This window comes from Elephantulus edwardii, unplaced genomic scaffold, assembly GCF_000299155.1.
Source record: "Elephantulus edwardii isolate Elephantulus edwardi_28Jun2011 unplaced genomic scaffold, EleEdw1.0 scaffold00047, whole genome shotgun sequence".
Taxonomy (NCBI): Eukaryota; Metazoa; Chordata; class Mammalia; order Macroscelidea; family Macroscelididae; genus Elephantulus; species Elephantulus edwardii.
In genome coordinates, this window is record NW_006399797.1 from 17985904 (window position 1) to 17998114 (window position 12211).

At 41.6% G+C, this 12211-nt stretch overlaps 1 protein-coding gene across 1 annotated transcript in view; it reads right to left on the reverse strand.

Moving 5' to 3' along the window:
* PTPRB (protein tyrosine phosphatase, receptor type, B) overlaps window positions 1-12211 on the reverse strand; it is a 169606-nt gene that overhangs the window by 17134 nt on the left and 140261 nt on the right. The window contains exons 23-31 of the mRNA XM_006886111.1: window positions 10035-10134; window positions 9144-9227; window positions 9021-9038; window positions 8821-8902; window positions 7393-7483; window positions 6750-6826; window positions 4251-4385; window positions 3123-3245; window positions 2847-3010 (exon numbers count right to left, since the gene is read on the reverse strand). Of these exons, the coding sequence (XP_006886173.1) occupies window positions 2847-3010; window positions 3123-3245; window positions 4251-4385; window positions 6750-6826; window positions 7393-7483; window positions 8821-8902; window positions 9021-9038; window positions 9144-9227; window positions 10035-10134 (874 nt within the window). The remainder of the gene's footprint in view (window positions 1-2846; window positions 3011-3122; window positions 3246-4250; window positions 4386-6749; window positions 6827-7392; window positions 7484-8820; window positions 8903-9020; window positions 9039-9143; window positions 9228-10034; window positions 10135-12211) is intronic.

Below are 12211 nucleotides of genomic sequence, written 5' to 3' on the forward strand. Positions count from 1 at the left end.
CCATCAAATCTAGATCTTCTGCCTTCCATCTCTTTTTCCTTTCTGCTTTCCTCCACATTTCCCCCACCACAGATATTCATTGCTCTATATTTGATATAATTTCCATGCATGTTTTTATATTTTTTTCTACATACATATAATTCCATAAAAATTACGTATTTCATAGACTTTAAAAAATACTAAAATGACGGCAAGTTGGGTTTTTTAAAATTTATTTTATTTTTTTATTTCTCTTCTGTGAACCATCGAATCAGATCTGACTGGCACAGAAAGAAATTTCCCTCCTCCAGCAGAGTATCTGATGGATTCGAACCACATGCATTAGGGATTGCATGCAGCCTCTTGCCACTAGGCCACCAGAGCTCCCTGAGAGCAAGTATTATACACACTGTTGGCCAACCTTTCTACTCAGTAAGTATACTTTTCCACTACTAAGTATAAATCTCAGTTGTGAGATTTTTCCATCCTGTAATACGTGGATGTCATTTATTTTAAACAGAGCTAATCCCTTGCCCAAATCAAGCCAAACTCACTGCTGTTAAATCTACATTTTGACTCCCAGCAACCCTGTGGAGCAGAGTAGAACCATCCCACAGGGTTTTCACAGCTGTAAGTCTTTAGAGAAGCAGACAACCACATCATTGTCCCATGGGGTAGCTGTCAGGTTTGAACGACCAGCCTTTCTGTTAGCAGCCAAACACTCTAACCAACTTGAAACCAAGGCTCCTCAATACTACTGATAGAGAGCGAGGTAATTTACAGTTTCATTCTGTTAAAAGGATATTGCCAGGAGCAGAATTGTGTGCTTTTGTGAAGATTTCTCTAGGATTTATACCTAGAAACAGAACTTCTGGGTCATAGAGTATAAGTACCTTCAGCTTCATTCAGTACTGCCAATTTGTGCTTAACACCTTTGGAGATTTTTGATGCACATATTGATAATACAAAACAAGATCAGTTCTCTAGTGGTCCTGGGGGAAAATGCTTTCTAGTCTTCAGAATGCATCAAGCCACTGACTGCCTTACAGTCTTATTAAAAACATCAGGGTTCCAGTGACATATAAAAGCAAGGCTCCTAGGGTGCTGGGCTGATTGGGAGAAAATTAGTGCATCTGACATTTCACTTACTGTAGCAATTCCCTGCTCCTTATTTATTAGTGCCATGCAGTTAGGGGCACCAGAGTGTTGTTGCAAACAACAATTAGCTAAACACAAGCTCCCCGGAGAGTGAGATTCATTTTATATACACACAGTCTGAGGCAAAGAGAGGCCACGTAAATTGTCCCAGAACTGGAAAGGAATCAGTGGAAAAAGGTAGAACCTACAGATAGGCTCCCTTTTTGCATTTATCTGCCTAAAGACATTCTGTGCCTCAAGGTCAGGTCTGTCTCTGCCTGGTAGTTCTTTATCCTCAACACTTTAATATCACCAGTCAAGACTCAAAGTGAAATGAAATTTTAAAAAGTAGAAATAAGTATATTTTTATTTTATTACTCTGAGTATAAAAGTAGTATATATTGTGTTTTGTTTATATACATTATGTTTCACGCATTCCTCTATTCACCTGTGTTTCATATTATTATTCCCACACATGGTGTTTTATAACATGAATCACCATTGATCCATAGCTACCATCACCCCATCTTTTCAGGTTCCCACTGGATCTTTCCTAATTCCTTCACCCCTTACAGAAAACAGCAAGACCGAGAGGCAGGCTGCCAACAGGATAGAGTTGGAAGGAATAGACAAATTCAGAGGTTATATGAGAAAGGCTTTACGCTCCACCGTGTCATTCCTGAAGAAGTAATGACAATGGACTAACTCAATGAATTTATAATCTGGAAGAGAAGAGGTGATGAAATCACAGAAACCAGTAAAAGTATGACAGTCAGACAGAAATTTAAGAGCAAAATGAAATGCACTAGGTAGCAAGAGATTCGAGAGCTGGAAGAAGGTCAAGAAGGACGGAGGAACAGGGATACACAGGAAGAGAAGGGAGAGTAGGCAATTCCAAGGAATAAGAAAGGGAAGAAGTATAAATAACACATACAGGAGGGAGTACTTCCTCAGCCACTAAGACAAATGAAGTCTTGTTGCATGGTGTCATATGAAAGTAACTTGAAAACATGCTGAAATGTCAGCCACAAAGGGAGACACAATGTAGAATATCACTTACATGAAATAGATCATTTATGCACAGGTCAAAGTTTACTAGTATTTCCCAGGGGATGATGATAAGGGGATCTTTGCTTAGGAGTCACTGAATTTCTATTCATGATGATAAAATGATTTGGAAAAGCATAGTGGTTATACAATATCCTGACCATGAACAATGGCATTGCACTGAACATGTAAAAAAAAATTAATCCAGGAAAAAAAATGCAACAATGAATGAATGGAAATCCAAAATCTCTGTAAATGTTCATTAAAATTAATACAATTTAAAAAAAGTTTAATTGGTAAATACATATTGTTGTTGTATACCATAGCACTGGAACAGACCCACAGCTGACTCTTGGGTGGGTTTTCAGAGGCTTTTAATCACACGGGAGGAGACTGTCCATCCTTCTACTGCGGAGGAGCTGGTGGCCTTAAACTACGTGTCTTTGGTATTGCAGTGCAACTAGATAACTTTAGCAATGGAGGTCACACATATGTACACACACACACACACACACACACACACACACACACACAAGAGAGGATGTCTTTGGGGTTAAGAGTCTATTTGAACCAGATAAATCCTCCACCCACCAGATTTCCAGGCTTGTGCCTTTTTCTGTCACCTAGGCACAGTGGACCCAGTAGACCCTGTGTGGTTGTCATTTGTAGGGACTCTCAAGTACCTGCAGTGCACCACAGTGGGCCCGCTCCCTGGGGTTCTGTTGACATAGTCTCTGACGGTTCTTACAAACTGGATAAGGGACTGGGTGGTCTCGGGGACTCCGTGGTCTGGCCACACCGTAAAGTGAAAGTGGCGGATCAGTCTTTGCGAGTCGAGCTGTTCCTCCTGCAGGAGCAGAGAGCAGACTGTTGAGAAGGATGATCAGAAACAAGACTGAGGTTCACTCCTCCATCTTTCCAAGTTAGGTTGTGAAATGAAGTGAACTAAGTTAACATACGCTGCAGATCTTAAACTCCCTGATGGTCCACTCTGGTAGCACAGACTCTGAGATCATCTGCAGGATGAGGTCTCCATAGTAGAGGGGATCCTGGTCTGTTGGCCAGTAATGGTCACACTTGACCTACAGGAAGACAGACAGAAGAAAAAAAAAGACCGGAAATGTGACTTCTTTGTGAACCTGGACTTTCCCTCCTCAAAAAGTCTTCCTGAGTCAGGAATCAGAATCAGCTGCTAAAGAGATTTGGCCATCTGCTTTGTATTAACCTGCTCATAGCCAGTGCTGAAGTCAGATTGCTGCTTCAAGTGAAGAGGACAGACCAGAGCAGCTCGTGACATCCTACAAAAAGCAAAATCCCAACCTCTGGGTTAATTTCCTTTTCATTTGCCATTGTCTTTCGTGGTTTCTGTCTTTTTCTTTCTTTCACCATGTATGAAAATTTCTCACACTTTCTGGAAAAGCATACATTTAGGCAAAGGAAAGCATGACTTCTTAGTCTTGCCTTGTTTGTAGTCTTATTTCAGTGTTTTGACCTTGATCAAGTGCTATATGCCAAGTGATCCTGAGAAGTCAGAATATTTAGATGAACTTATTTACATGCACGAAGACAAAAGAAAGACAACTTATTTTACTGAGCTCAAGATACTAGACACTTTACATCTAATCCCTCTTTTGATACTGGATGTAATCTTCTAGAAAATGAGCAGAAGAGGCTCCCTTTATTTTCCTAGATAGTGATTTACTTTGTCTACACACCCAATCTAGAAATCACTTCTTTATTTTGTGAAAGCAAAGGGCAGGTCCATTGATTCTGGTGAGTTCTCTACCTTTGCCAAATACTGAAGGCAGGAATAACAACTGGCCAGCTATTCTTCTCTGAAATGGCACATCTAATAACTCCTGTCCTTATTTGGGGGACTTTTGACTCAAACTTCAGAACCAGAATCAAAATCAGACACTGCCTGCATTCACTATCCAAGCCTTCTATAACTGAATGGCTTGATTCCCTAACAATGTTCTCCCATGATCCCTACTTGATTTTCATAGAGTTTAACTTGAGATGGTGGGATTTGATTCCATCCAGGAAGTAGAAAGCCAAGCATTGAAACAAGGAGGCTGTTTACTCACGCGGCCCTTCTCGACACACTGGGTCACCATGACAATATTGTGAACGTTCTGTTCCCACGCCATTTTCCAGAAGTCATCCTTGGTGCCCGGAAGTGGCCCTTGAGTAGCAATGTATTCTCTTCTGAAGTTGTTGCCCTGAGATGAATTTACAATATGGAGAGTCAGAAACAATAGACCTCTTCTGTAAACAAAGAGTTAGCTCTGCAGATTGGATGATTTGCAAGTCTCTGCCAGGCCCCTGATTTGAGAAAAAGATACTCATAAAGTGTCAAGGTCTGGAAGCAGGAAGGACAAAGGCCAGAGTACTGAACTATTGTTTAGAGCCAGCTTCCTTTTTATTAGGCTGGGCTTATTCCAAAAAGGGCAAATGTAGGATACAGGTGATAACCTAGAAAACAGTATACCCTCAGGCTTGTGGACAAGTGCCTTCGTTCTTTTGTGTGTGTGCATGTGTGCGTCGACAGACTGCCTTTGATGGGACTTTCTCCCTATTTAACATAGCATAATTTTGTTAACTTTGGGTGACTGAAATGAGAATGATGCTAGTAGGGGGTATAATAAAAGAGGAACTTATGGGCAGAGAACCACTGTTTACTGAGCATCTACCGTAGAACAGGCCATTGGTTGCTCAGTGACAGTATTCTACCTTTCCACACAGCAGACTGGAGTTCAACTCTCAGCCAATGAACCTCATGTGGTGGCTTGTACATTGCTTAAACAAACAGACTTGGGAGGCTAGAAAGGCTTGCAATTTACTCCCCCCCCCAAAAAATCAGTTAGTGACGACCCGATGAATCTTAGCAGCACAGTCTAAATGTTCGTGGGGATGGAGTAGACACCACTGTGCATAAAGTTGCCGTGACTTGGAGGTTGACAAGATGGCAGTTTCACAGCAGTAGCAATAACAACAATGGGATTTCATGCAGTGGACCAGAAGCCTTGACAGATTTTATTTGGTCCCAGTCAACAAGTGGAGCTTGTTTTCACCCACTCACTGTGCATTCAGTGATACCAGATTACTTGTAGATACTAGTTCAAAGCTCTTTCTCTTGTCTCTTCTCAAGGCCTCTGCAATTATGTCACCTCTGCCACCCCCAGCCCACCGCCTACTCTAATGCTGCTTCTTGTCTGGCTAATTCTTATTTAGCCTCCAAATCTCAGAATGTCGCCTGCTCTGCAGAACCTTTATCTTTTGCAGGGTGATGTTCTCCTCCCAGATGCTCCCATGGAAACCTCTTACAGCATGAAACTCAGCATGTAGTACTCAGGCCAGCAATATCTGGCTCATCTGAGAGTTTGTTAGAAAGGCAGAATCTGAGGCCCTACCTCAGCCTCAGCTGAATGATCATCTGCATTTTACCAAGATCCGCGGGTGATGAATGCAAATGCTAACGATGGAGAAGCAAGGTTCTAGCACATCTCTCAAGCCTGGCCTTGTCATTTCCTGATGTCTCCACTCTTCTTAGGGTCCTTTGAGGGTTGGGTTTTTTCTATTACACTATCCCCACAAACAGTTCAGTCTCAGAGTCTGGGAGTCAGCATTTAGTTTTCATTGAATAAATGGATGACTGAAGTTATTGATCTAATTTTTTCCAAAAGGAAAGAAAGACTCAGAGAGGTGACATAAATTCCCTGAAGTCATAGGCTTAGCATGAGGCAGAGGTAGTCTCCTAACCTGGTCATATCTTTGACCTTGAAGTCTTTTTTGCCAAAGTGAGTTACAGAAAATCGACTAAATGGGATTCACAATCAGAGATCACAGATTTGACTCAACCTTTGAGTTGTTTTTATACTTTTTCTAAACAAGATGGGATCAGTTTCCCCAGCCAAGGAGCCATAGCAGGACATCAGCAGTGCAGTGTTCTTGTTGTTAGTTCGTTTGCCCAGAATCATGATGACACCATGCACCACTGAACAATCTATTGTAGATGGGGCAGTGTTCTGTTGTGATGCCTAGATTTTGCTGACTCATTATAGTTTGGAGGGTTTTTTGGTGTCTGTTTTTAAAGTACATCACCAGGCCTTTCTTCGTCACCTGGAAACATTGCTGAAATAAGTCCAGTACCATGGCAACATACAAACCTCCACTGATGGCAGACAATGCGTGTGTATGTGGTTCTCAAATTTGTGTTTCCTACATAGGAGGTGAGGTTTCTACTGTTGAACCATAAATGCCTCATCCAGATTCCTTAGTGAGCTCTAATGTTGGCTAAAGGCAGCAGAAAGGGGGGGGACCCAGAACAAAACAAAAAAACCCTTTGAAAATGCATTTTGGACTCTGTGTGTGACTATATCCAAGGTGAAAAAAGAACCTTATCAGGGGCTGACTTGGATTACCCATATTTTATGGCAATCGGGCAGTACTGGTCTAACAGCAACAGACAAGGATTTAAAAACCTGTGAAAATTTCTAGACCTTAAAAGCAGAACCGTGGGAGCATGCAAGCGGCAAGGCATTTCCAGAGCAGCTACCCATCAAAGCTTCGTCCCACCCACTTACAGGAATGTAGCTGGCATTGATGTAGTCGGAGCAAGGGTCATCATCGACATTGGACAGCTTCACTCGTGAGGCATCATCTGGAAGGAAGTTGATTGACAGAGATTTGTCACTAACTCTTGGGGATTGTTCTCCTCTCCCCTGGAGGGGGTGGACTAACAAACAAACAAATGCCTATCGAGGCCCCATCTGTGTCTTCCTTTGCAGCAATATGGCATCTGTCTGCTGGAATGGCAAATTCCCTTTAAATGCTAGGACAAAAACAATCCAGGCAAAACTAACTCCCATTCCTTCATCTCATATAGTAAGGATAAAACCAAAGAATAATCCTGAACTGGAGATTTCCTTAAGCAAACCTCAATCAGCTAGCTATCGGAGCCCTCGCTTCAACCTCATTACTATTAGTTGGCCTCCAAAGAGAAGCAGTCAGACCACCTGGTTAATTGTCAATAGCATAAGGCAACGCTCAGAATCCAAGTTGATTTTAATAAAATACAGGTGTAATAGAATAAAAGCCATTCCTTTTTAAAGGCAATTAGGACATGAGATTGTAACCAGCTGTATTTCTGTAGTCTTACTTTACCCCTGGAAAAGAGGAGAAATGACTAGTGGAAGACAATAGTACAAATTTCAACAGAAAACTTACAGGGCAATATATTGTTATATCGATTTTTCCCTCTATTCTCTGGTAAGAGTGCAATGTCACATGATTGGTTTCGACCTACGTCCTTTAAGTCCTGTTAAGTAAAAAATAAATTTGTAAGTGGAAAACTATGAAATAGAATCAGAAAAATCCATATGGTTCTTAATATTAAAAAAGAGAAACATAGTGACACTTGTATGTGGTGCGACATTACATTGATTCTGATCCATAATGACTCTATATGGCAAAATAGAAATGCCGCATGCTATTATTTGCCACTGAATCTGAACCACCCATAGCTGACCCTCCAGTTGTTTTCAGAGGCATTAAATCACATAGGAGGGGATTTTCCATCCTTCTGCAGAGCATCTGGTGGCTTTGAACCACCTACGACCTCTCCAAAGTACTGAAGAGTAACAATGTCAGTCTGGAGACTAAGGTGTGCCTGATCCAGGCCATAGTCTTTGTAATTACTTGTTATGCATCAGAAAACTGGACAATGACTAGGGACGATAGAAAGAGGATTGATGTCTTTGAGCTGTTGTGCTGGAGAAGAGTCACAAATAGGTTCATCCTAGAGAGGGTGAGACCAGGCTGCTCCTTGAAGGCAAGGATTCCAAAACTTTGACCTAATTTGGACATGCTACATGGTGGGACCAGTCCTTGGGGAGGGATGTTATCCTTGGGAGGGTGGAGGGACAGGGCAGAAGAGGAAGAACCTCGATCAGATGGATTGATACGTTACTGGGGTAATGGGTGTAGGTGTGTCAGGGACAATAAGATTGGCAAGGGATAGAACAGGGTTTAGGCTGTTGTACATAAGGTCGCTATGAGTCACAGGTGACTTGACGGCACATAACAACCACCACCTTTGGGATAGCAGCACAGCTTCTTATCTCTAGGCCCATCAGAGCTCATAATCTTTAAATGAGCAGGCCGCTAACTACTGCTTACAGAATAGTTAATATTTGATGCATATAAACTTTGACCCTCACAACACCCTCAAGGGAAGTATTGCTGCTGTTTTCATTTTACAGATAAAGAGATGGAGGATCAAGGACAATAACTTGCCTCAAGTTACCCTGATGTCAAAGCTAAACCGAACCTAAAACTTGGGCACTCTTTTACAAAACCATATTATCTTTCATTCAAGTCAATGGCTGAACTAGTGATATTGTTTGCATTTGAACCTTGCCAATGCTTTCTTATGTGACTCAGATACATTCTGCTGAGCTACTCCAGTGTTCTAATTGGCTTCCGAGGCCAGGTGCTATATTGTGTAGGGTATGGATTCTGTCATGAAAGAGCACTCAGCTGAGAAGCTAAGTATCTTCCTAAGTCCTAAGCTCAAGTTGCCTGTGACTTTGCAGTAAATGTTAGGCGGGAAATCATGCACAGAGATGCTAACACGTTGCTGCACCTGAATCATACCTCGTATTCCTTGGATAGAAGGTAGTTGGAGTCAGCCTGTAGCTTCATAAAATGCCCTTCAAACTGGTTAATTTTTACTGGGCTATAATTCATAATATAACAAAAAAGAAGAGAAAGTTACTGCAGGAACCATGCCATAACCACTCTGAGTTGTATTTCAAAAGCACATAATAGGGTAATTAATGAGCTCGCTCTCTTACCAAGATGTTTTCCGGTTGCTGTGAAGGGAAGCCAAGAGAAGAAAGACTACGTTAGCAAATCTCACATAATACAAATCAGCTTCTCTTTCGAATAAATTGTATGAAAGAAAATATGGCAGTTACCCTTTTGGGCCCAGGTTCAAGTGGACAGATAAAGGCCGGTCCCTGCGGATGCTCAAGCGAGCTGAGGGCCTTTCCCGGCCATGGCTGAAATATGAAGGAGAAACTTTTTATTTTGGTCATTAAGCTTGATTTGAACAAAATTCTCCCCCCCCCCCATTTATGGTCAGGCAGGACATGTCTATGCTAATATGGATTTTCTCACGGAGATTTATACTCTGCTAACATCTCTTTGAGGAAAGGGAGGGGGGAGAAGAGTACAAAGAAGAAATAAAATTCTTTTCCCCCCACACTCAGAAACGGATCTGTGCAATTGCTGAGGATTTTTCTCCTAGATTTTTGGCTACAGGTCATGATCACTTCCCACACTCTCAAGAAAACTTTCTTTAAAAAACCAGCAAGCCTCAGATGCAAGACACGACTGCAAGAGAGGAGACAATGTGCCAATTGAAAGAAATTCCCTGAGAGAAGTGGGTGCGGCATTGAGGCAACATGCTATCTGGTTCCTTTTGGCCCCTTTTTAAATTTGGATGGCAGATCTGAGCCAAAAATGGTGATGTCAGCCATAATGCTCAGCATATTTTAGGAAAGTACTTGGGCACACAATTTGCAAACATCTCTGTCTTCATGATGAGACTGAACCACAGGGGAAAAAAATTCAACACATTCTTCTCACCCCTTCTGTGCAAAAGGAGTCATTTCACATGCAAATGAGACTGGTGAGAGTGAAATTTATCAAAGATCTAGGGAGAGGCTGAAAACAAAAAGTGGATCCTGGTTTCAGAGTTTGACTCTTGCATTTGTGGAGGAGCAAAGGTGGGTTAAGCCAGGAACATCTTTTCTTCTCAGTCTAAAGAACATCTGCTGCATCACCACAGAAATCTTTGTACTCACCTAACTTTCTGTCTGCAGATGAATAAGGCAGCGACAGCCACCAGCATGCCAATTAAGAACAAGCCAGCACTTACACCTTCAATAACTCCAAACAAGGGCTCTGCAATGATCCAGAAGGAAACAGTAAACACAGGTGGGAACATCAGTGCTAAGGAATTGAAGCCCTTTCTCACATGGAACATTGGGACACAAAGAATTCAAGTTACAGCCACGGAAGCATTTATTATCCAAAGGCTTGTTGTTGTGTGCCATCCAGTCAGAACTGGCTTATACCTGACACTCCAGAGGATTTTTCAGGGGCTGCAAATCTCATAGGAGAAGACTGCCCATCTTTCTCCCAAGGAACTCCTGGTGGATTTGAACTGCATTCCTTTGGACTGGCAGTGTAGCTCCTTACCATTAGGCCACCAGAACTCCCTATACCGCTAGACATATACAACTGATTAGATGAAATGGAGGCTATGCTAAGTGAAAGAAGCTGTGATTCCTATAATAGACAGGCTGGTCATTATGCCTGTATTTTATACACTTCGATGTTTTGCTTCTAAGGGGATTCTGGGATTCTTTTGTGCTTATTTATAAAGCTTGGGCCATTTGAGATAAAGGCCAGTATTTAGAACGGAGAACATGCTGTCTGCTACCAAAATAAAAATGCTATTTCATTTATATGAAACATGTTACACAGCATCTGGGGTTTTGGCAAACCTAACGAGCTGGCTAAAGGTTATTTTTAAAGGAATTTCACTTTTATTATCCAGTGGGATACAGCCACTAGGAATTTAAACATAGGTTAAGAGCAGGTCATTTTCTAACAGCTTTACTGAATTATAATTCATGTACCCTAAATTCACTGATTTAAATGGTATAATTTGATGGGTTTTTTTGTGGTCAGGAATTTTACAATTATCAACTATAATAAATTTCTTCCATTTTCATCACTCTCAAAACCCCCCCACACCTCAGCAGTTACTCCTCACTTCCTCTCGGCCTCTCTAAGCCCAGGCAAACACGATCTACTTTCTGCCTTTATGTTGTTATTGTTGTTTTACCCTCAAGTTTGGTCCAAGTCAAAGTGACTGAACATAGCAGAATTAAATACTATGTGGTCTGGTGTCATCTTAATGATTGGTACGAGTTAATTGTTTCAGCTACTTCTGACTACATCAGTTTGCCTACCTTGAACATGTTGTATCTAATTCATATAATATGTGGTCTTTCATAATTGACTTCTTTCAGTTAACATAATGTATTCAATGCTCACCCATGTCGTAGCATAGATTGGTGCTGCATTCTTTTATGACTAATACTCCAGTGTTTGGATATGCCATATTTTGTTTGTTCACTCAGCTTCTAAAGGGTATTTGGGTTGCTCACACTTTCTGTGCATTACGAATAATTTTACTCTGAGCATCCATAAACAATAAGAAACTCTGATGGCTTAGTGGTAAGCTGCCAACCTAAACACACGTCGTTTGAAGCCACCAACTGCTCCAAGGGAGAAAGATGAACACGATTCTCCTGGGTGATTTACAACCTCTGAAAATCCCCGAGGGGTCAGTCATGAGTTGGTTTGAACTCACTGATACATAACAATAACAACGATGATATAATTTCAGCTTGGGGAAATGCTTAATAGGGAGTTCTGGTGGCTTGGTGATAAAGAATTGTGCTGCCAACACAAAGGTATGTGGTTTGAATCCATCAGCTGCTCTGCAGAGGAAAATGGGCAATCTCCTGTGTGAGTTACTGCTTCTGAAAACCTGAGGAGGATCAGTTCTGACTCGATGGTACTGAATGACAACAATCCTTATGAGTGGGACTCCTAGACTATTTGCATAGTTCTATGCTTAACCTTTTGAGGAACTGTAAACGGTTTTCTAAAGTAGCTATGCCATTTTATATTCCCACCAGCAGTGTATGAGGGTTCCAATTTTCCTATGTCTCATCAACATTCGTTATTGCCTCTCTTTTTTATTACATCCATCTCAGGGAGTGTGAAGTGGTACCCTATTGTGATTTCATTTTGCACTTCCCTGATGACTACTGGAGCTCCAGTGGTAAGAAGTTGTGCTACCAAACCAAAAGCAGGTGGTTTGACTCGATTAGCTGCTCTGAGCGGGAAAGTTGGACAATCTCCTGTGTTATTAACTGTCTCTGAAAACCCACTGAAGGGTTAG